The following is a 25,678-nucleotide window of genomic DNA, read 5'->3' on the forward strand; positions in this document are numbered from 1 at the left end:
GAATCTGGGTGAATATAAAATAATTAAACAGTAAAGTAACTTTCTTCTGATCGATGCAACTGGGTCATCCGCTTTGCATGCCACCTTACAGCGTTGGTTCGTTTATTATCTCCGTGCAAGATCTACATCAATATCCATGGTCAGCGCCTCAGCGGGCAAATAGAAGGATGAACACTAATCTGCATCGTGCAAAAAAATGTGTCAAAGATCTTAGAGTGGAGAGGCGGAAGATGCATATACTTGCAGACAGGAATATAGTGGCAAGGGGCAATCAATCAACAGTTAGCACTTGATCAAGTCGGGCAATAAAGAGGCAAGGGGCAATCAACAGTTAGCAGTTGATCGAGTCCGGCAGGAAGGAACATTTAATCGCGTCCAAGAATTCTACGCCAAGAGAGAACTAATCTATTCGTGAAGGAACTCACCAGATTAGAGCAAGTACAATAGAGTCCACTCAGCTGACTATAAGACATTAAATAATATATTTTAGATGAGTTAGAGGAGAGAGAAGAGGAGAGAGAATGGAGGTGGGCTACTATGCAATAGCCAGCTCTTGCACGTGCTCCTAGGCACCTTGTGAGAGTGAAATGTGGGCCATATATTAGTAAAGTACTACATTCTTATAGCCAACTATTGTACATGTTAGCTATATGATGACTACAAATGATATAACATCTTGTTATAGCCAACAGTTGGCTATATTATTGGAATTGCTCTTAAAGGATGACTGCTCAAGGAACTCACCAGATCCGGCTAGGTGTATCCTCGGAATCGTCAAGGCATGGGGCTCCGCTGAAGCCTACAATTAGCACGTAATTAAGGCTAGCAGAAGAGGGAGTTCCTCCTGGAGAGGTGCACCGCGATTGGATCGGGTGGCGCCGCGGTGGCGGCTAGGTTTAACAGGGGATGGGGAATTAACAAATTGGCTATGAGAAAGGTATTCGTGGGTTAGAGGGGAGTGGAAAGTACTATTATTATTCTTTTAGTGACAATTAATCCTGCAGTTTAGGACGATATGTGCTTCGTCTCAATAAACGTCTTAAAAAACAGCTTGTTGACAGATGTAGGGACGAAATAGAAAGCGTCGAATGTAAAGTGCCTCTACATGACTTTTTTGTTGTAGTGATTGTGGCACTCTAATAGCTGCACAAAAATCAGCAAAAGGCAAGTCGACAGTTTTATTATAAATTTTGTATCGAACCATGGGGTTAGGTTGGGACCAATTGAACTCAAAGTCCTGCACCACTGACATGGTTAGTTTTGCATATTGGTAAGGTTCACCAACAACAAAACTTTCCAACCCTGCATTGGAAATCATATTTTGAACATCTTGCAAGATTCCTGCACTCTTCATAAAATCAGTGCATGGGTAGTAGGAGGGGTATACTCCCTCTTCGCGGTGAACTCTCATAACTTCTTGCACCTCCAATTCTTGTTGGTTAAGTTGGTGCCTATTCCACTCCATTTTCTGAAATTTTTCAACAAACATTATAAAAGTTGATTTGGAGACATATCATTGAGGGAAACTACTATAGGAACTTGGCAGAGTACTAAGCATGCATCAAAACTAATTTTTACAACTTAGAACAAGCATGCAAGCTCACTTATCATGTTACCTACAGCAGCAAAATATTCAAGATATACTCAACCAAACAAAATTCTATTTGGATAATCGGAGGAGTCACATACCGGAGAGCAAATGTGCCAAATTTCAGACACAAATATGAGCTGAGCAAAGAGATCGAGAAATCTTAAGCTCTTGAGCAGAAACGCGAGTGAGAGAAAGTGAGTACGAGTTTTTTCGGGAGAGAGAGTAGAATGGGAGGAAGAGATGAGTTAGTGGGGCAAGGAGGGGCCCACACCACAGGGTGGCGTGCCCCCCTTGCTGGCCGCGCCGGCCCATGGGGTCCAGCCCCAGGGTGCCCCACTGGTCAGCCTCTGGCACTCCCAGGTAGCTCTTCGAAAAATAAGACCAACAGTATAATTTTTGTAAATTTTTTGAAAACTTTGAAAAATGCACATTTCTGGGTGTCAAAATTATTATTACAGGGCAGAAAAAGATTTTCAAACCTCTAAACAACTAAGCATCTTGCAAAACAAATAGTGCTACAGCAAGTAAAGCAAGTGGAGGAAGAAAGAAATGTTGTTTAGCTCTTCTATGCATATAAAATGTACTTGTTAACAAGGTTGATCAAGTCTTGCCACCAAATAAATTTTACATGACATAAGAAGAAATAAACCTCAAATCAATCATGTTACCTTGTATTGAATTGATATGGATCCAATCATAATATTTTGATATCCTTGTTTAGGCTCATATATAGGACAATCAATAACTCCCACTTTGATAGTTCTCACATTAGAAATTGTATTAACTCCACATACTTTATCAATCTTCTTGGGAAAATAAACAGTATGCTCTTTGTCATCAACATTGAAAGTAATTTTTCCTTTATTGCAATCAATAACAGCCCCTGCGGTGTTAAGAAAAGGTCTCCCAAAAATAATAGACATATTATCATCTTCAGGCATTTCCAACACAACAAAATCAGTTAATATTAAGCAATTATTAGTAACTTGAACAGGAACATCCTCACATATACCAACAAGAATAGCAGTAGATTTATCAGCCATTTCCAAAGATATATCAGTTGGTATCAACTTATCTAAATAAAGTCTCTTATAAAGAGAAAAAGGCATAACACTAACACCTGCTCCCAAATCACATAGAGCAGTTCTAACATAATTACTCTTGATGGAACAAGGAATAGTCGGTATATCTGGGTCGCCCAGCTTCTTTGGAACTTTGCCATTGAAAGAGTAATTAGCAAGCATAGTGGAAATCTCCTCATTAGGAATTTTCCTTTTGTTAGAGACAATATCTTTCACATACTTTGAATAAGGAGGCAATTTAATAGCATCAGTCAAAGGGATTTGCAGGAACAAAGGTTTCATCCAATCACAAAATTTATTATAGTGTTCTTCTTCCTTTAATTTTAGTTTCTTAGCAGGAAAAGGAATTTGCTTTTGAACCCAAGGTTCCCGTTCATTACCATGTTTCTTAGCAATAAAATCTTCTTTAGTATATTTTTTATTTTTAGCATGCTTTTCAGGTTCATCTTCAACCTCTTCTTTATCAGAAGCATCATTCTTATCATTATCTTTATCATGTTCATTACCACTTTCAGTTTCAGCATCACAAATAGAAATACTATTAGGATCATTAACAGGTTCAGAGGATTCTACAACAGTTTTATGTTTCTTCTTCTTTTTCTTAGAAGGAGCACTAGTTTCAGTTCGTTGAGAGTCTTGTTCAACTCTTTTGGGATGCCCCTCGGGATATAGAGGATTCTGAGTAGAAACACCACCTCTAGTTGTTACTTCATAAGCATGTTTTTCTTTAGAACTATTTTTTAACAAGTCATTTTGCACTTTAGTGAGTTGATCAATTTGAGTTTGAACCATATGAAAATGTTTAACAAGCATCTTAACATCATTGGAGGTTCTCTCCACAATACCATGCAATTCACTAATAGCTCGAGAATTTTCCATTAAATGATTCTCTACTCTCGTATTAAAATTATTTTGCTTAACAATATAATTATCAAACTCATCTAAGCATTGATCAGGAGGTTTTGAGTACGGAATATCTTCCCTACTAAAGCGTTGAAGAGAGTGTACCTCGATCATGGATGAAGGGGGAGTTATCTTACATAAATCTTCTATGAGGGGTAAATTCTTCACATCTTCGGATTTAATACCCTTCTCTTTTAGAGATTTCTTGGCTTCCCTCATATCTTCATCATTTAATTTAATCATACCCCTCTTCTTCAATATTGGTGTCGGGGTTGGTTCAGGTGTAGTCCAATCATCATGATTTCGGCCTATTCTAGCCAATAATTCTTCAGCGTCGTCCGGAGTTCTTTTCCTGAAAACACAACCAGCACAACTATCTAGGTATGCCCTAGACTCAATGGTTAGTCCACTATAAAATATATCAAGTAAATCATGCTTTTCCAGATCATGTCCAGGCCGAGCTCTGATAAGAGAGCAAAATCTTGCCCAAGCTTCAGGCAATTTCTCTCCATCTTCCTGGTCAAAACTATAAATTTTCTGCAAAGCAATATGTTGAGCACTAACGGGAAAGTATTTCCGAAAGAAAACATCAAGAAAATCACTTGGACTATCAATAGAATCAGGAGGCAAACTATTATACCAAGTTTTAGCGTCATCCTTTAATGAGAAAGGAAAAATTTTAGCAACAAAATAAGTACGCTTCTTGATATCATCAGAAAACAAGCTACTCAGAGTAGACAGCTCAATCATGTGTTCTACAACACTTTCTTTTTCAGTACCACAAAAGGGTGTTTTCTCAACAATATATATATGAGATAAATCAAGAGAAAAATCATAATCCTTATCCTTAATGTTTATAGGAGATGTGGCAAATTTAGGATCGGAGACGAGTTTATATCTAACAGTATGTTGTGCAAGAAGCTTTTTAATATTACTTGTACCAGTAGTAGCATTGCATTTATCAATAAAATCATCATCAAGTTCTACATAATCTTCATCAAGATCATCTCTAGAGTATTTAGACTCAGGTGAATTAACAGGTGTAGCAGTATTTTCATTAGGAATTTCAGTACTTTCAATTTGTCTAGACCTAGAAATTGTAGCATCTAGAAAAGATCCTAATGAGCCATCATTATCAAGCACAACAGAAGCATCATCAAAATTATAAGAGGAATTTTCAGATTCAGCAGAAGTACCAGCATTTGAAGCTTGTGGTGGTGAAACAAGTTTACTTATCACAGATGGTGAATCAAGAGCAACAGAGGTACTCAGAGTTGTACCTTTTCTTGTAGTGGATGGTAATATGGCGACTTTAGTATCGCGAGGTTTACCCATGATGGAGAATTTGCAGCGAACAATATCAATCCAAGTGAACTTGCAAATAAAGCTATGCTCCCCACCAACGGCGCCAGAAAATAGTCTTCATGACCCACAAGTATAGGGGATCGCAACAGTCTTCGAGGGAAGTAAAACCCAATTTATTGATTCGACACAAGGGGAGCCAAAGAATATTTGTAAGCCTTAACAACGGAGTTGTCAATTCAGCTGCACCTGGAAACAGACTTGCTCGCAAGAGTTTATCAGTAGTAACAGTTTTATAGCGATAGCAGTAGTGAAATATCAGCAGCAGTGTAACAAAGACAGCAGTAGTGATTATAGTAAACAGCAGGATTAAAATACTGTAGGCACAGGGATGGATGAACGGGCGCTGCATGGATGAGAGAAACTCATGTAACAATCAAGGTAGGGCATTTGCAGATAGTAATAAAGCGGTATCCAAGTACTAAACAATCCATAGGCATGTGTTCCATATTTAGTCGTACGTGCTCACAATGAGAAACTTGCACAACATCTTTTGTCCTACCAGTCGGTGGCGGCACGGGCCTCTAGGGAATCTACTGGAAATTAAGGCACTCCTTTTAATAAAGCACCGGAGCAAAGCATTAACATTCAGTGAACACATGTGATCCTCATATCACCGCCTTCCCCTCCGGTTGTCCCAATTTCTGTCACTTTGGGGCCTCGGGTTCCGGACAGCAATATGTGTATACAACTTGCAGGTAAGATCATAAAACAATGCATATCATCATGAAACAATAACATGTTCAGATCTGAGATCATGGCACTCGGGCCCTAGTGACAAGCATTAAGCATAACAAGTTGCAACAATATCATAAAAGTACCAATTACGGATACTAGGCACTATGCCCTAACAATCTTATGCTATTACATGACCAATCTCATCCAATGCCTACCATCCCCTTCAGCCTACAGCGGGGGAATTACTCACACATGGATGGGGAAACATGGCTGGTCGATGGAGAGGCGTCGGTGGTGATGATGGCGATGATCTCCTCCAATTCCCCGTCCCGGCGGAGTGCCAGAACGGAGTTTCTGGTCCCGAGACGGAGTTTCGCGATGGCGGCGGTGTTCTGGATGTCTTCTGGCGATTTCGTCTAACCCCCGTGCGTTTTTAGGTCGAAGACGTTAAGTAGTCCAGAGGGGGGCGTCGGAGGCTGGCCGAGGCGGCCTCACCATAAGGCGGCGTGCCCCCCTCCTAGGCCGCGCCGGCCTATGGTATGGAGGCCGTGGGCCTCCCCCTGGCCTGCCCTTCTGGCTCCGTGAGTCTTCTGGGAAAATAGGCCCTTCGCGATTATTTCCGGGGATTTTCCTGAAAGTTGAGTTTCTGCACAAAAACGAGACACCAGGGCAATTCTGCTGGAAACAGCGTTAGTCCGTGTTAGTTGTATCCAAAATACACAAATTAGAGGCAAAACAATAGCAAAAGTGTTCGGGAAATTAGATACGTTTTGTTTGTGTTTGAATAAATTCGGATCCTAGCATTCCTTGTGTGGGAGAAAGACACGCTCCGCTTTTTCATATTGAACACTGGTGTTCTTAGTTTTACTTTTAATATTCACGGCAAAAGTTAAAAGCTGCTGCATTTATTGCTATTTGGTTGGAAACAGAAAATGCTTCATGTGGTAATTGGTATATTTTCTTGAATAATTTGATACTTGGCAATTGTTTTGAGCTCTCAAGTAGATCATGTTTAAGCTCTTGTATCATGTAGTTTAAACCTATTAGTGGAGAACTACCGTAGAGCTGGTTGAAATTTGGTTTGCATGATTGGGCTCTCTAAAGTCTAGATATTTTCTGGTAAAAGTGTTTGAGCAACAAGGAAGACAGTGTAGAGTCTTATAATGCTTGCAATATGTTCTTATGTGAGTTTTGCTGTACCGGTTCATACTTGTGTTTGCTTCAAACAACCTTGCTAGCCAAAGCCTTGTACTGAGAGGGAATGCTTCTCGTGCATCCAGAACCTTGAGCCAAAATTATGTCATTTGTGTCTACCATAACTACCTACTATGTGGTATTTTTCTGCCATTCCAAAGTAAATTGCTTGCGTGCTACCTTTAAAAAATTCATTCCTTGTCTTTGCAATACATAGCTCATGGGAAAGTAGCCTAAAAACTATTGTAGTAAAGAATATGTCGCTTATGTATCTTAGTTCTTATAAGTTGCTTGTTGAGCGGTAACCATGTTTCTGGGGACGCCATCAACCTGTCACACCTTTGTTAAATATCATGTGAGTTGCTATGCATGTTCGTCTTGTCTGAAGTAAGGGAGATTTGCCATGAGTTAAATGATTTGAGTATGCATATTGTTAGAGAAAACATTGGGCCGCCAACCAAAGCCATGTATCATGGTGGAAGTTTCAGCTTGGACATTAATCCTCAAATCTCTTATGAGAATATTATCTGTTGTTGAATGCTTAAAGCATAAAAGAGGAGTCCATTGCCTGTTTTCTATGTTGTCCCGGTATGGATGTCCTCAAGTTGAGATCTATCAAAATTGAGAGATCAAATGCGATCTATCTCCTTGGACCTTTGTACAGGTGGCATAGAGGTACCCCTTTGTGACACTTGGTTGAAACATATGTAATGCAATGATAATCCATGGAAATCCGATCTAATTAGGACAAGGAGCGGGCACTATTAGTATTCGATGCATGATGCTTGCAACTTATAGGAGGTTTTATGCATAACACATATGAATTATTACTACCGTTGACAAAATTGTTTCCATGTTTTCAAAATAAAAAGCTCTAGCACATGAGTAATCCCTGCTTCCCTCTGCGAAGGGCCTTTCTTTTACTTTATGTTGAGTCAGTTTACCTACTTCTTTCTATCTTAGAAGCAAACACTTGTGTCAACTGTGTGCATTGATTCTTACATACTTGCTTATTTGCACTCATCATATCACTTTGTGTTGACAATTATCCATGAGATATACATGTTGAAAGTTGAAAGCAATTGCTGAAACTTAAATCTTCCTTTGTGTTGCTTCAAAACCTTCTATTAAGAATCTATTGCTTTATGAGTTAACTCTTATGCAAGACTTGTTGATGCTTGTCTTGAAAGTACTATTCATGAAAAGTATTTGCTATATGATTCAGTTGTTTAGTCATTATCTATTTGTTAACAAACTATAGACCATTGCTTTGAATCACTTCATTCATCTCATATGATTTACAATAGTATTGATCAAGATTATGATGGTAGCATGTCACTTCAGAAATTATCTTGTTTATCGTTTACCTACTCGAGGGCGAGTAGGAACTAAGCTTGGGGATGCTTGATACGTCTCAAACGTATCTATAATTTCTTATGTTCCATGCTAGTTTTATGACAATACTCACATGTTTTCTATACACTTTGTATCATTTTTATGCATTTTCCGGCACTAACCTATTAACAAGATGCCGAAGCGCCAGTTCTTGTTTTCTGCTGTTTTTGGTTTCAGAAATCCTACACAGGAAATATTCTCGGAATTGGACGAAACAAAAGCCCACGGTCTTATTTTCCATGGAGTCTTCCAGAACACCGAAGAGGAGACGAAGAGGGGACACGAGGCGGCCACACCATAGGGGGCGCGGCCCCACCCCTGGCCGCGCCGCCATATGGGGTGGGCCCCTCGAGCGTCCCCCAACTCTGCCCCTTCTCCTATATAATCCTTCCGTCGCGAAAACCCTAGTACCGAGAGCCACGATACGAGAAAAGTTACTGAGACGCCGCCGCCGTCAACCCCATCTCGGGGGGTTCTGAAGATCACCTCCAGCACTCGCCGGAGAGGGGAATCATCACCGGAGGGCTCTACATCACCATGCCCGCCTCCGGACTGATGCGTGAGTAGTTCATCCTTAGACTATGGGTCCATAGCAGTAGCTAGATGGTTGTCTTCTCCTCTTGTGCTATCATGTTTAGATCTTGTGAGCTGCCTATCATGATCAAGATCATCTATTTGTAATGCTACATGTTGTGTTTGTTGGGATCCGACGAATATGGAATACTATGTCAAGTTGATTATTGATGTCTACGCACACTTCTATTCCTGTAGACAGTGTTGGGCCTCCAAGAGCAGAGGTTTGTAGAACAGCAGCAAGTTTCCCTTAAGTGAATCACCCAAGGTTTATCGAACTCGGGGAGGTAGAGGTCAAAGATATCCCTCTCAAGCAACCCTGCAATTAAGATACAAGAAGTCTCTTGTGTCCCCAACACACCTAATACACTTGTCAGATGTATAGGTGCACTAGTTCGGCGAAGAGATAGTGAAATACAAGTAATATGAATGATTATAAGTAGTAATTGCAATCTGAAATAAAAATGGCAGCAAGCGAACATGTGGCAGAACTTGTTGGAAACGGTGTTTCAATGCTTAGAAACAAGGCCTAGGGATCATACTTTCACTAGTGTACACTCTCAACAATGATCACATAATTGGACAATTAGATAACTTCCCTTCACTTGTGCTACTTTCAAACACTCTCTTGTTGGATAACAAACATCATTCATTGTGTAGGGCTATAAAAGCACACCTCAAGCCGGAGTAAACAAGCTCCACAACGTCCGGAGTTCATATTAAAGTAACCTCTAGAGTGCATAATAGACCGTTGCAATTTAGAGTGAGTACTAACATAGCATACACACTGTCAACAATAGCTATGAAAGAGGGAATAGATCACATCAATACTATCATAGTAATAGTTAACTTCATAATCCACAAGAGATTACAATCATAACCTACGCCAAGTACTACATGATGCACACACTGTCAACTTTACATCATGGAGGAGGAATAGACTACTTTAATAACATCACTAGAGTAGCACATAGATTAATAGTGATACAAAGCTCATGATCACATAAAGATCACACCATGGGAGAGAGAGATGAACCACATAGCTACCGGTAGAGCCCTCAGCCTCAGGGGAGAACTACTCCCTCCTCATCATAGGAGACAGCAACGGCGATGAAGATGGCAGTGGAGATGACGGTGGTGTCGATGGAGATGACTCCGGGGGCAATTACCCATCCCGGCGGCGTGCCGGAACAGAGCCTTCTGTCCCCCGAAACTTGTCTTCGCGATGGCGGCGGCTACGGAACTCTTCGTGGAATATCGTCGGGTTATTTAGGGTTTTCGCATCTAGAGGATTATATAGGCGAAAGGGCGGCGTCGGAGGGGTCCCGAGGGGCCCACCCCATAGCTGGGCGCGCCCCCCCTCTTGGCCGCGCCACCAGGTGGTGTGGGCCCCCCTTGGCCCCTCTCCATCTCTCCTTCGGTGTTCTGGGTCCGTCTCGGTAAAATAGGAGGTTTGGCTTTTGTTTCGTCCAATTCCGAGAATATTTCCTGTGTAGGATTTCTAAAACAAAAAATAGCAGAAAACAGGAACTGACACCTCGACATCTTGTTAATAGGTTAGTCCCGGAAAATGCATAAAATCATTATAAAGTGTGAGCAAAACATGTTGGTATTGTCATAAAACTAGCATGGAACATCAAAAATTATAGATACGTTTGAGACGTATCAATTATCGATCTATCATATATGTGTTGTTTATGATCTTGCATGCTCTCCGTTACTAGTGGAGGCTCTGGCCAAGTTGATACTTGTAACTCCAAGAGGGAGTATTTATGCTCGATAGTGGGTTCATGTCTCCATTGAATGCTGGGAGTGACAGGAACCCCTAAGGTTGTGGATGTGTCGTGGCCACTAGGGATAAAACATCAATGCTTTGTCTAAGGATATTTGTATTGTTTACATTACGCACGTACTTAATGCAATTGTCCGTTGTTTGCAACTTAATACTCGGAAGGGGTGCGGATGCTAACCCGAAGGTGGACTTTTTAGGCATAGATGCATGCTTGGATAGCGGTCTATGTTCTTTGTCGTAATGCCCTAAGTAAATCTCATAGTAGTCATCATGATATGTATGTGCATTGTTATGCCCTCTCTATTTGTCAATTTCCCAACTGTAATTTGTTCACCCGACGTGTTATTTGTCTTATTGGAGAGACACCACTAGTGAACTGTGGACCCCGGTCCATTCTTTTACATCTGAAATACAACTACTGCAATCATTGTTCTTTGTTGTTCTTTGCAAGCAAACATCATTCTCCACACCATACGTTTAATCCTTTGTTTACAGACAAGTCGGTGAGATTGACAACCTCACTCTGTTAAGTTGGGGCAAAGTATTTTGATTGTGTTGTGCAGGTTCCACGTTGGCGCCGGAATCTCTGGTGTTGCGCCGCACTACACTCCTTCACCAACAACCTTCACGTGGCCTTCATCTCCTACTGGTTCAATAATCTTGGTTTCTTACTGAGGGAAAACTTGCTGCTGTACACATCACACCTTCCTCTTGGGGTTCCCAACGGACGTGTGCTTCACGCGTCATCAGAGGCTGCCTCCGTTGAAAGTGAAATGACGTGAAATGAGGTGAATGTACGACCCAAGCCCTGTGCAGTTCCCGAGATAACAGTTGGCTATCACCGGGAGGCCAAGCTCATGGGGAGAGGTGCCTATACTAGGGTGTGTAAGTGAAAGGTTAATGGTTGATGATCTGCATACTGAGCTATGATTATTCATGGTTATCCCTGACGGATGTAATCAAATGTTGTGGCACAAGTGTGCAACCTCTTCAGAGTGTAAACCTATTCGAATAGCCGCGTCCGCGGTCATGGACAGTTGGTAAGGCAATACTGTTCCGTCATCAGAACTTTTCCAAAATATGAATGGTGACTTGTGACTTGAGTTTGAAAGGTGACTTTGACTTTGAATCACAGCAGAGTTGTTGGAATGACACTAATGTTCCCACTGGAGTTAAGTTAGGAAAATGAGGAGTCTTTGTTTACTAAATACTTGTGAAATAAAATTGGCTTTATACAAATGAACTTAGAGCTTAGAACCCCATTGATATAGTTGAGAGTGCTTACGTTAGTATTAGTTTGCGAGTACTTTAAAGTACTCATGGCTGTGTCCCTGGCTATTCAAATGGCCAGACTATGAAGATGAGCCCCAGTACCAGGATGAAGGACAGCAGGACGTCTACGACAACTAGGACTACTCCTGACGTCAACAGTTGCCTGTGGAACAGATGGACCTCTACTACGTATTTCCGCTATTGTGTTATGTATTTGATCTTTAGATCAATTGTTGTAATGAGACTGGATCATGTGATCCTTTTTATGTAAGACTATTATGGTGTTGTAATGAATGATGTTCTGTGATATCAATCTATTATGTCTCGCAAAAACAATATTCCTGGGATTGCGATGAATGGCGTAATAGGCATCTGGACTTAAAAATCCGGGTGTTGACACAAGAATGGTCAAGTGATGCACTCCGGCTTGATGGAACTTTGAAGCGTTGTCATCAAGATCAAGCGGGATGCGCATGGCAATGATATGGCCTTGCTAGATTTTTCTTTTACCGGTCTCAAGGTGGTTGTTGGGAGATCGGGTCATATGATAGATAGCTGCACTATCAAGAGGGGCTTTCGGTTAGGTAACGTGATCACATCGTCTTAGGGAGCTCAATCCTTTGCATATCCCTATTTCTTCTTGGTGTTTCTCTGTTTGAGGTTCTTGATCTTGTTGCTAGCTTTACAACAAGCCCAAGTTCATCAAAAACAGAATCCGCATGCATCTTCTATTGTGTTTTCGATTTTGGACGTCTTTACCGTCTCTTGACGTTGGGAGGCTCCCTCTCTAAAATCATCTAAAAATATTCTGCGAGGGATCTAAATATTTTGTGACCAGGAAACAAGGCAGATCCTCTTGGTCAAGTGACGAAATCATAGCAAATATCACTTGGCACTAGGTTATGCAGTGCTGAACATGTGCTCTGCAATTGTTTTGGGGTATCGGTGCCTACTGCTGGCGATCGTGCACCCTAGCAGCAAATGGCACCAAGAGCCATCCTCGCCGCATAACCCGCACGATGTATTCGTGGCTATATTATGTCAGTGCCTCACGCCCCCGTCGCGATTGAGTTCTTCATCAATCTCCACATAAACATTCACATATTCAACGGTACCTTGGCCTTCTAGAGTGAGATTTAGTCTTTCTCCTATCTCTTCTAGTCTGAAGATGTTGCCCTTCCTTCTAACCAGGCCTCTCATCGGTGTTTAGTATTAACAATCATCTGGTATGCCGATCTTACTAAAAACATTCTAGATCTCCCAAAATGCGACGACTAGAAGTTATCAATTCTCTTAGTGCTCAAAAGGATCGAAGTAATCACCTCGACGTCCATTGGTAAGAAGTAAACCCAGAGATTTTTGCATGTCCCAGATAGCTGATGTTCGGTCAATGAAATCCGCTAAAAAGAGCTCCATATCAGCTTTCAATAAGCAAGTGATAGGACGCACGACCTCGTCACGAGGCAGCCATCTCTCATTCCATGCCTGAGTATGCTCACATGTACCAATACGTCGTATCACCATGTGTTACATGATGTCTCTTCCTTTCAAGATTGAGTGCCAGACTTGAGATTGGTGGCACCCTACCGTAGCAAGAAGAGGTCATCGATGGATAGTAGATGACCTTAAGTATTTGAACACTCTAGGTTTTTGGGTTTTCGAGGAGGCGCCATGCTTGCCTTGCAAGGAGAACAAGGTTGTAACCTAGAACCCTGCGTATTTTGGCATGGTCATCTCTTCCCATGAGACCCAACACGTTCTCCTTTGTCCTTCTCAGCTGCCCCACCAAAAATTGTGAATCAATGAGTTTAAGCTTTGAGATACCTTGTGGTAGTTTGAAGGCATGACATCGGATATGTTCGAATAGCCCGAGCTACAACTTTGATCAAGATCTCCTTCCCCCCGCCGAGAGGATACTCTCCATCCAACCTTGTACCCTTTTCCAGACTCGGTCCCTCAAGTATTTAAATGCACCATTTACATATCGTCCTACATCTGAAGGCATACCAAGGTACTTCTCGCTGATATGTTCATTTTGGACATTGGTGATCCTTTTCATATCATTGTGGGCAGTCTCTGAGCAATCCTTTTAGGAAAAGATAGATGGTTTTTCAAAATTTATCCTTTCCCAGGAGGCTTGACAAGTTGACAACAAATGTCTAAAACCTCCTTTTGCAAAATAAAGTGTCCAAAATCTCAACCACTTCATTAGCACCCTCCGCACTGGCACATTAAAAACAACATGCTATCATCAACAAGCAGTAGTGGTAGCTGCCGGGACAAAACTACCCACCGTTAAACCTCGGAGATTCGATCATTCAACAATGCTTCGAGATTTTAGGACACTCCTAGTAGGGATAAATGGGAAGCCCAATATAGATTTCTTGTCAAAATTTCAGAAGCCCATCTAGTCTCGCTACATGGGAAGCCCAACAAGGCCAATAGAACGTTTTCGCTCTCTTCTCTGGAACTGCTGCGCATCGCATAGGCGGATCGTCTGAAACCTGAAACGCCAAATCCCCACCCACGATAGAACCAAAATCCAACTCTCCGGCGGCGGCGGCGGCGGCGGCGGGGGCCTGCAGCGGGCGACGGCGGCGGGGCGTGGAACCACGGCGGAGTCTTCGGGCAAGCAGGCACACCATCTAGATCCGCAACTATGTGCGTTCCTTTCTTTCCTGCCAGGAATGGAGCCTACGCACATAATTTGATTCCAGTGTGTGCACTTTTGTGTGCAGAGGACTGGTCACAGGATGCAGGCTTTGCTGCGGAATGTCTGTCGATCCGGAACCCGCGGCACGTCTCTCAAATTCCTGGACTGCACTCCTCCCGGGGTTGCCCAGTCCTTCATAGAACCTCTGAGGCCTTGCAGCTGGATTCGTCAAATCGTGGTGTGTGTGTTTGTGCAAGTAATCGTATTGGGTATAATGTTGCCGGCTTGTCGTCCTATGTTACCAATTGATCCTGGTCGTGTCTATCGGATTGAATTTTGATGTGCAGAGTCCAGTCATTCCACACGAAGGTGTTCAGGCTTATGGTTTCTGCACCAAGGCTCTGGCTGTGAGGGGGTTCTCGACAGTGGCGGCTGCCGAGGATGAAGATTCCAGCTCTCCCATGGTTGACCACCCGCCGCTCATCAAGTTCAAGAGACCTGACAAGACAGCCAGGCACATTATGAATGTAAGCCAAAGGTTATTTCCAGGAGGCGTATCACATCCAGTAAGGTTGCAGTGATCACTTAAACAGCTTAACATATTCATGACTCGAATTTCTCAGATCTTGAACAAAGAGGCAGTCGACAAAGTCCGCACAGAGAGGGAGATTCCTGATGTGCAGCCTGGATGTATTGTTCAAATGAGAGTGGTAAGTACCAACTACCAAGTAAATGCAATCTCTCTTTAGTACTGTTCATTTGTATATCTGTCGCTCTGATTCTCTATATAAACAGCAAGTGCCTGAGAACAAGCGGCGTGAGTCTACATTGAAAGGCATTGTCATAGCAAGGCGCAATGCTGGGATCGCTACAACTTTCAGATTGCGTAGATTAGTAGCCGGCGTGGGAGTTGAGTCTGTCTTTCCACTGTAAGTGACACCCAATATGTGCTTCTCTCTTCCATTTTCATGTTGATACTGCTTTGTTTCTGATCTTTGCATTTGGACGTCATAATTACTTCTTTGTTCTGTACTACTATGTATCTGCGAGAATAATAATCACTTGTGCATTCACATCAGGCAACAATTGGTACTTTTAGTGCTCCCTTTTCTTTAGCATTGACAGAACATGGCAAGTTTTTTTTAATTGTGCATAAACCTTTTTCGCGACTACAAAACACACATCACTACTCATGCACACCGCCACACACACACACTTCTCCTAGTCCCATGCTATAGTGACAGCGAGCATAGATATATATGCAGTTCTCACTAAATTCCTATTGATTAAACACATATGGAATTTTGGATATACAGCGCTGTGTTAGAAATGTAGTTGACTGAACTAAAAAAGACGTTTTTTTTTGCTTTGTTCTATTTTGTCTCTGAGCTATTCGGGATTCACCGCCTTCTTGATATGCCCGATAGTATCTCATCTGCCAATTGGAATGGTGGCAGCAGCTTAATTCTGGTCCTTGTGTAGTTGTGTTGGTTGTAAATCCATGACAGCAAGTACTACTGTGTATCACCTAAATCATACTTCCTCCATTCCAAAATATAAGGTGTATGAATTTAGACAAAAGTCAAAGCTTAGTAAGTTTGACCAAATATATAAATGAATTAGCAACATCTACTATATTGAATAAATACACTATGAATATATATTTTATAGTGGATATGCTGATATTAATTTGGTATTGTAGTGTTCATATTCTTGTCTATAAAAGTGGGCCGAACATAGAAAACATTTGACTTTTGACTAAATTTGTATATTTTGGAATGGTGGGAGCACTAAGTATGGTTAATGAACTGTTAAGTGAACAGTGAAAGATACTGGTAGTATTCGATACAAGGCACAAAGTATTTTGTTAATTGTCTGTACAGAATCAATTGCTTGTCCTGTGTTAGCTTTTCATTGCAAATGCAGCTTGTAGTTTCATAAATGTTGCATCCAGCTATGGTTAAACTACCTTTCATGAGTCGGAAATACATTTGTACACTCAAGCATGAGTGTGGATGTTGCCCCAACCATACGATTCTTTGAGATTCGGAAAAGTTAGCATGTGAGAGAAACACTTTTGAACAATTTTCTCCAATTTCACACAGCGCGTGGGTCCCAGTAAAACAGTCAAAAAGCCTGCCCCTGCATGCCTTTAACAAGCCAGATTCGCGGGGCGACGAACCCGGTCTTCTCTCTGCACACTGTTCCTTCCTCTCTCTCTCCCGTCACGCATCATGTTGGGCAGGCGGCTTTGGTTCTTCTCTCCATCCCCTCCCTAACTCCTTCTCCATCCCTGTAGCTGCACCATGTCTCAGTCTTCCCTCCGCAACTGCAACGCATTTGGTCACCACTCCGGCGGCGGCTCAGTGGCGACGCCTACGGCGCACGGCGGCTGCTCCGACAGCTGTCGGTGGCGACGCCGATGGTGCACGGCGGCTGCTCTGGCGACGGCTCGGTGACGACGCCAACGGTGCAGGGCGGCTGATCTGGCGGCAGCTCAATGGCGACGCCAATGGCCAGCGTTAGCTTCTCGTAATCAGATGAGATGACTCCATCTTGTTCGCATCGCAGGTCGATCTGGCATCCGGTGGCCAAACATACCAGGAATGCTCACCTTCACTCGGCAGCACACATGGCAGACCCGAGCGGTGCAGGACTGCAGGTGGGGTGGCGCCTCGCACCAGATGCCGTCGGCCGCTCGGCTCAGCACCTCGACCTAGCCGTCGACATCGCTGTCAGACCTTGGTAGGCAAGCGCCGCAAGCCAGAGTGGACACCTGCAGCCTCCAAGTCCATATTGTTGTCGCGGAGCTCACCGAGGTTTCTCCTCCGCGCCGCCATGGAATTTTCGACATCGCTCAGCAGCATGAGGACTATAGTGCTAGCCGTATAGGTTTAGTTCCTCACGCCATCGTGCGCTCCCCTTGATTAGCTCCTTGCCAATAGACGAGTTCATCTTCGTTTTCCTTCCGGTTCCACTGTTCCAGTGCCCCGTTCTGCTAGAGGGGGACCTGACGGAGCCATGGTTTCAGTATATGCGAACAGACAAGTTCATCCGTATCTTGCAATTTTGCCCTCCCAGCCAAGTGTACGACCGTGCCGCAATTAGTTTCTTTGGTCCCATTTTCATGGAATACAAATGTGGAGCTAATTAACCCCTAGTACATTACACGACAGACCATTATCAAACTTCCGTCTCAGCGGACGGCTTGCGTGCATGTAAACCAGTACTAAGCGAAATGTATTCTCACATCATGCCATCATGAGGCCAAAAAAATGCAACCACCGCTCCCTAAGACCCTAACTACCTGTCTAGCCACAACCAAACTGTAGTATTGCCATACAGTTTTGTAGGCACGGGGAGCTCCCACGCGGTGGTGTCCGATGCTGATGGCGCCTTCGCCGCCGAGAGAGTGGTGGCGATGTTTAAAATAGCCAGCTACAAGATATAGCCGCGGCCTCCCAAAACAGCTATAACCCAGCTATAGCCTAGCTATAGCCGGCTATTTAAGGACTTTGACACCTTTTAGCGGGCTAATGCAGTTAGCCGCATCATGCGGGAAAGGCTATAGCGGGCTATAGCCCGGCTATAGCCGGCTATTTTAAACTAGTGGCGCGCCACACAAGAGGTCGTATCAGCACCTTGTTTGCCTTCTATCCTTTTTTAACCCGTTGATTTGCCAATGCTGTTGTCGATGCCGCCGCTGCTCCCATAACACGCTCTGGTGTCCGCACTCCGCAGGCATGGGGAACACCTCATCGACGAGATGGTTCCTCCCTAGCTCTTGGTAAACGTTTCCCCTAGACTAGTCTCACCGCCGTTACCTGCAAGGAGCCCAGTATGCCTAGTCAGTACAACAGCAAATGACGAGGCGAAACTAGATGGGAAAGACAAAAAATCAGTGGCGCCGGCCATGAGAGACTGGACTTTGACGGTGAGGTTCACGGACGGGAGGGAACGGGAGGGAGAAACTACACGATGCTGCCAATGAAGAGAGGTGCTGTCACCTGCCGGTACAGCAGAGCCAGAGGCGAAAGTAAGAGGGGGAGAAAAACGGAAAGGCAAGGAGATGGGTAGGGAGAAGAAATCAAAGTCCAGCATCGACGTACCTACGGGCAGCGGGGAGGATGGGAGGTGCAGTACCTGAACCTCAGAGCACGGTAAGGGGAGGAGGTGCAGAACAGAGCACACACAAGAGGTGGGTTTGAACTGCCTCCCCTCCCTTCGCGTGAGCTGTTGCGCCAATTCGCCATCGGCGAACGCTGTCTCGTCCGAGTGCGCCATCGCTTCGTCAGCCGCTCCGCTCGATGCGGACGCGCGCACTGGCCGCGACCTCTGGCCCAGATCGGCCCCATGACAGAACCGCGTCTCCGCCGTCTGCACGCCTCTGGAGCGACGAGCCGGGAAAGGCAGCCGATGGCCATCGCATCGTCCGATCCTCCTTTGCCCAGCGCCGCCGCCTCGCATATTCTTCCATGGCGCCACCGCGCGCGCTACCCGCTCGACATCGCTCCTCCACGCAAAGAAGCTCCGCCAAGGTGCGCCGGGGAAGATGTTAGGGGGCCGATGTTACTGGATTACTTGCACCGCGGGGGCGGTGCGAATGGAGAGACGGGGTGGCTCTCTGTTTTGGTCGGGGCTGGCACAGCATCTCTCTGTCTAGGGACTGTCTCGACGTGGATAAAGCCGTAGGCTGCGCTGCTGTCGCGGGTCGCGCGGAGAAAAGCACGGAAGGATGTGACCAATAAATTGTTAGATGGAAAAGGAAATGGTCGAGCGACCAGCAGTGGCACGAATCTCAAGAAAGACATCAACGGTACCTAATACACCCACACCCATGCGTGGGTGTACAAAATCCACACTCTTCATGAGTACATAGCCTTTGTCTGTCCTGCGTCTGCTGTCGGACCGAATACATTGGAAAAATGACATGAGTAGGATATTTCATATAGGCTCTCCTTTTGTCTCCAGTATCTGTTAATTTCTTGAATCCTTCACATAAAAGTTCTCTTCAGTTTTTAAATAATTCATAATAAATGAAAGATATTATCACATAATACTTGTTTGATGCAGACTATTTTCCTGATGCTAGTTCTCTTGTGCATTCAGGTACTCGCCAAACATCAAAGAAATCAAGATCTTGGATAGGAAGAAAGTCAGGAGAGCAAAGCTGTATTACCTTAGGGACAGAATGAATGCACTTAAGAAATGAGACCACAACATGAGCTTGGTTTTTACCGTTCTGCTTCTGATGTGTATCTGCATTGCTTCAGTTGCCATAGTGCTTGCAGTTGGAGACGCCCGATGCTTAGTTCCAGCTCCTAAAACTAGTGTCTCCAGTCACCATCCATGGTTTCTGGAGCGAAGTGCTAACAGAAGTTTTGTTTCTGTTATTTGGAATTTAACAGTGTGGATCGGTACTATTTTGTGCTTTCTAGCAGTCAGTGTACAAGAAAGAAATAAAACACCCTAGGATCTGTAGCTTCTCCATTTCTTTTCGAAGATTTTGGTACTAGTATATTTGCCTGTTTTGGTAAGGTTGATACTCAAAGATGGCAGTTTTCTACTCGAGAGAAGCCTTCTTGGAGCAGAAAATGTTCCGTTTGTTATGCAGGAATTTTGTAGAATTTTCCGCGTAGATGGTTCATATGCTGTCGCTCTAACTGCTCTTCCGGCCACGAGCAGGGCATGTGCACTCTTTGCAGAGGAGAAAACAGCGAGTTCATCCTGAATTCTTGAGGAAATAGCACATAACACCATATGTTGGTGAATCTTTTGCACAAAACCACAGGTTGCAGTTTGTTTTGCAGAGAACACCAGATTTCTTGGTAATCTTTGCAAAAAACACATAATACTTGATTAGTCTATGTTGACACAGTAATTAGATGATTGGGCCCAGTAGTAGTAAGGGCATCTCCAACGGGCGACGTAAACGGACGCTGAGCGGCCGTTTGCGTCCGCGCATGCCGAAAATGCGTCTGGTACCCCTCCAGCGGTGCAACGCAAAAGTGACCAGGGCGTCCGCAATGACACAAACCTGCCGCATATTTGCTCCTGGAATGCGTCGCGGCGGACGCCCCAAGTGACCGCTCGCTTCTCCACTGGGCCCGCCTGGTAGCGAGCCTGTATCGAGGTCACCGCTTCCGCGGCTATCGCTTCCGCGGTCAGCGCTTCCACGTCTGCGCCGCAGCCTTCGCCATCAATGTTGTTGCTGCCTCTTCTACGCGCGCACTAGTGGACGGCGGTTGGGCTTCTGCGCCGCCTTCAATGGCATCGCTTCCCGCGAGGGGCCGGCCTTGAAAGTCGACCGGCATCGTTCATCATTCGTACCGATACAACTCCTGCAACGTCAACAAAGTCCGCGAACACGGCCGGCGGCGTGATCCGCCTGGGAGGGAGGGGGCCTTTCCAGGCCTTCATCTTCATCGGCGGCTTGGGCAGGCGGAAAACCGGCGGTGAAGATGACGCCGGTCTTCCTCCCCCCGCTGGCTTCACCGTCCTAGTTGGAGACGAGGACCGGGCTCGCTGCCCACCCGAAGTGGCGGCCGCCGTCTGCCTCTCCCATGACCTGGATGCTGCAGTAGGGTACCCAATCTTGGACTAGAACTCATCAAGATGCTCGCCGTCGCCCTGGCCGTCGACGTTGCGGAGAGGCAGCACATGCGGCACATCGTCGAGCCCGCGCCACACAACTTCCTCGGCCACCGAGATCTCGTCTTCGTCGTCGGAAACCTCGCCGATGGGATCAAAACGCGACCCCGAGCCCGGGGGACCCACCACAGGCGTGAGCACTGGCCCGATCGGCGGTAAAACCAGCCGCCGCCGGAGCCTAGACGCCGGCGTGACCCACGCCGTCTCGGTCGCCTCGGTCATCGCCTTATCCTAGCCTACGTTGGTTAGCAGAAGAATATACTGGTCGAACCAGACCACTCCTCTAATTACTGTGTCAAATAGGCTAATTATGTTTTATGTGTTTCTTGCAAAGATTGTAGGGAAATATGGTGTTCTGTGCAAAACAAACTGCAACCTGTGGTTCTATGCAAAAAGATTCACCAACAACTGGTGTTATGTGCTATTTTCTCTGAATTCTTGGATTGAACGGGCTACAGGTGTGGTGTCCATGCATTTTGCTCAAACTATTTGGGTCTCCTACCTCCGGCTCCAGGTCATGCAAGCATGGGTGATAAACATCTATGAACACTGCATTTTCAGGCCATTGATTATCCTGTGGAACAGCTCAAGTTTGAACTTCGATCGTATCGGTCTTACTCTCATGTACCTTGGTTTTGGATACTGAAAAGTGAGAGCTCGTGCCTGAAACAGTACAGTAATTCCTGCTGCAAAATCCCATGCATCTGGGGCCGTACGTTGTACCCACTGTATGCTGAGCTCACTATCTGGAAAACTTTTTTTGCCAAGCCATGTGACCAACAGTCGACGTGTGCCAAAAGCATGCTAGTGAGATTATTTCCTCCACTTGTTGCAGGAGGTGTCAGATCAGGAACGCGACACCTGAAACTCGTGTGCCAGGAGGTGACGTCGCCGGAATCCCAGTTCGTGCTTGGATGGGCTTTTGCTACTCTGGCTTGTCAGGACCGCCTGCTAAGTGGGCCGTGGTCCTTGCCTTCATCATCATCATCATCAATTCATCTTGCCGTGTTCTTCATACTAAGATCATCTTATATGAGTGTTGATGGTTTCTCAAAAAAAAAAAAAGAGTGCTGATGGAGGGAAAAAATCCATCTTATGAGTGTGGAGGGAGTCTTGGATTACAAAAAGCGCAAGTATTAATAATAAGGTGGTTACTAAATACAATAATTTATATTTCATTTAGGCATACAAATGTTATGCAAGTCAAGATACTGAATGTGGAAGTGATTGTGAGTGATGTACAACAACACTATAACCTGATAATGAGGCAAATATATAATATATCTATGGCCATTCGATATCGGTATCAATAATCAAAAGACTATATGAGACCATTTGGGGAATAAAAGCACCATCATACAAGTCTTAACATGTGATCGGAGTGATTTACAACAACTTGATAATGTGGCAAATATAGCATATCTAGGGCCATCTTTGAATTGTAAGAGTCCTGTAAGATTTTTTTATTATAGAATTCTAATCCGTGGACCCTGGGAAAAAAAACATAGCACCGAAAGCCTTTCCTCACGCATTGTTGCCTTTCACAATGTCTCGGGCGAAAGAATCTCTACCTACCATTTCTCTGATAGTTAAACATTTAATTCACATGTTTTTTCACGGGAAGTCAAACATTCACTTGACTCTTTATTTTCCGTGGGCCTGAGGTAGCAGAAGGAAATAAACTACCAAGCCATACCAAGGGATGCATTATGTTTGCATGTTAAGGTCCATAGACACACGTCTAAGCAAGTTGATTTTTTTTTACTTCAAAACATACAACCCGGTTGTGTAATTTCACGGGATCTCTGTTCCTTCATTCCGAACGCCAACTGCATAGTTTTGTTCAACGTTATCGTCCCCATATTTTTAACATCCCTCTATTTTGTTCCAACCCAATGTTTTCTTTTCCTTTGTTTCCTCGAGATTTTTTTCCTATGATTGCTTTTAAATTAAATGAATAGTGCCGTTCGAATTCCTATGGGTTCAATTTACATGCCCCAGTTTCATTTGAACCTTAACATAACTCTAACAGTACAACCTATTTTAAGACTCGGATGTGTAGGACCAGGGCATATTTCTGGTGTTTTTCCTCTGTTTTATCCACACAAAAACTATTCCCGCAAATTTCTCCCGTGTTCTGCAATCATTTGTTTTGTACTGGTAAACATGTTTTTTCCTACTTCCTCATTTCACATTCATGCAATTCCAAGGGCCTATTTGGCTCAAACAAAGTATAGTAATAGGGACTTCTCCTATGGTTTTAGCATTCATATCATTGGTTAAAAGCAACCAGACAAAGGAAAAACACAAGAAAGGCTCCTTCGATCTCTATTTTATATGAAATACACATAATTTTACGATTCACTTTGACTCTCGTTTTGTATTCCTACTCACAAAGAACGAACGTGACTGAGGTCTTCAATGGAAGAATAACAACCTAATTATACATTATCAGTTGGTTTGACTTTTATCTGACAATGTTTTAGGATTCATGTGTTTTTCTATCCCTATGAACTAAACGCCAAACTTTACAATTTTTTTGTGTTTTTCCATCATCTGAATTGCATATGCATTACTATCATATTCATACAAATTTGTATGCTATTTGTGCGCTTTTAGAATCATGCAAACCAAACGAGCCCCAAAGAGGCCCTAAAACCTGATAACAAAGTGTGTCCTACAAGTAATTATCGACCAAAATGTCGTTAAAACATATAAATTTTGAAGATCATGTCTAGCTAATTTTTTTGGATCGTGATTTTATCTATTACAAAACATGATTGTTGCAAGTGTAGACAATCCTACCCAGGGTCCCACGTAGTCACATGTGGCCTATACAAGAGAAATGATCAAAGTGAAGCCAAGCCAATAAAAGTCCCAGCAGCAAGCCATGACCATTAAGTCGAATAGTGATAGAAAATAAACGGTAAAATCAAAAGGAGTAAAATAATCATATTACGGCGGAATGATGAGAGGGCTTGGTGTAGCATATCCTATGGATGCTAATATGTCCTAGTCCACGAGCATGTGAGCCAGTCACTCTTACTTGAATCAAAGAAAGGGTAATGTACTAGACCTTTAACACTAGTTTTGGGGCCTAGGGTCGATTACAAGGAGCCATGTACGACTTGGATCGACATGGAAGGGTAGTTTGGTGTCGGCCTCTACAAGTCGCGTATGAATCAAAACTTTGACCAATCCTCCCTTGAAGTCTTCCTAAAATAAGATTAACTCGAGGTCAACTAGGGGTTGAACCTATTCCAATAACATTGACGGGTGAATATCTCATTAGAGTACGAAAACCTTCACCATAGGACCTTCGTACACACACGCCCTACTAGCATATTGTGTCTATAGCACTTGAGGAGAGATACCTCCTACTCTCCACGTACCTCCTACTCTCCAGGTATTTTAGAAAAAAACATTTGGAGCCATCCATGGGTAAGGCCAACAGTCGTGTGAAGGAAAATAAGTCGAGAAATCTAGACAGCCTAGCATAAGCAAGTTATAGCTGAAGCTTCATTGACAACAATAAATCCAGTCGCAACATGAGAAAGGAAGAAAGGTGGTCCTACCTATGCCAATAAGACGACGGTCTTGAAGCCAACACTATTCAGAGTGAAACAATGTGCATCACCCCCATCTCATATGTTCCACTATCAATACTTTCTTGAAGGAATACAATCTTGTCGAAGTCAAGATGAATTTCCACAAGAAATATTATCGTTAGTTCTTGTGTCCTCCTTAAATAGGACTCCTAAAATCCAACTGTTACACAGTTTTCTTCAATCCCTACATATTTTGGGAAGGCTTGGAAGTTCCTAGGCACATGTGGGAACTGAGATGCACATTTTCCTAAACACCCTGGAGATAGCCTTCGGAAGTTGCTTTGGTACTTCCGGATACACCAGTCCGAAAACAACCACAAATTTTGCATAAAAATCCATTTTCAATGAACTTGAGCTTCTTTGAAGTTAATAACAAGCTCTTGCTTTTCGTATATAGAAACACCATATATTAATAAAGTATGATAAACATAGAAGTGGAAAGATTTGAGCTCTTTATAAATGAAGAACCAGGAAAAGCCCCCACACCGTGAAAAACTTGAGAAGTTTTACATATGTAATCGGTTTTTGATGAACTTGATCTTATTTTGAATAACAACAAGCTTGAAAACCTCATAAAGATAAATGAAATATAACAAGAAAGTATGCTACTCTTTTTTGAGCTCCACTGAATAGTGCGACTATCGAAGTTATAACCCACCTTGAGACAGGTAAAAAAGAAATCGTATCAAGTTCATACCTTTGCCTTCTGCATTCCACTTGAACAAGATGATGATGATCATTCCCGCCTCAAGTTGGAACAACTTTGTCAATTGCGCTAACTTGGTGAAAGACTCGTAAATTGCTCCCCCATACTCCATTATGGGAAAGACTCATTTTGTTATATCTTCACATGTGCATTGTCACCAAATGGATGGAGAGCTTCAAGAATATGATATCTTTGGGATTATGATCTTGAACTTGTGC

The 25,678-nt window shown here is 43.6% G+C and overlaps 1 protein-coding gene across 1 annotated transcript; it reads left to right on the forward strand.

The window, feature by feature from the left end:
- Positions 1–14,593: 14,593 nt before the first annotated feature.
- LOC124699366 (50S ribosomal protein L19, chloroplastic-like) lies at positions 14,594–19,979 on the forward strand. The gene is made up of 5 exons (XM_047231679.1): positions 14,594–14,733; positions 14,843–15,022; positions 15,119–15,205; positions 15,291–15,424; positions 19,605–19,979. Exons 1-5 carry the CDS (start codon positions 14,596–14,598, stop codon positions 19,705–19,707), a joined length of 642 nt encoding a protein of 213 aa, XP_047087635.1. The 5' UTR covers positions 14,594–14,595; the 3' UTR covers positions 19,708–19,979.
- The last annotated feature ends 5,699 nt before the right edge of the window (positions 19,980–25,678 follow it).

Source organism: Lolium rigidum, chromosome 3, assembly GCF_022539505.1.
Source record: "Lolium rigidum isolate FL_2022 chromosome 3, APGP_CSIRO_Lrig_0.1, whole genome shotgun sequence".
Classification (NCBI taxonomy): domain Eukaryota; kingdom Viridiplantae; phylum Streptophyta; class Magnoliopsida; order Poales; family Poaceae; genus Lolium; species Lolium rigidum.

Bases quoted from the DNA above. Each gene is read 5' to 3' on its own strand.
- LOC124699366 (XM_047231679.1), top strand. From the start codon at position 14,596: ATGCAGGCTTTGCTGCGGAATGTCTGTCGATCCGGAACCCGCGGCACG. The intron at 14,734-14,842 runs GTGTGTGTGTTT...TTTGATGTGCAG, and splicing joins GCTGGATTCGTCAAATCGTG to AGTCCAGTCATTCCACACGA. The intron at 15,425-19,604 runs GTAAGTGACACC...TTGTGCATTCAG, and splicing joins GTTGAGTCTGTCTTTCCACT to GTACTCGCCAAACATCAAAG.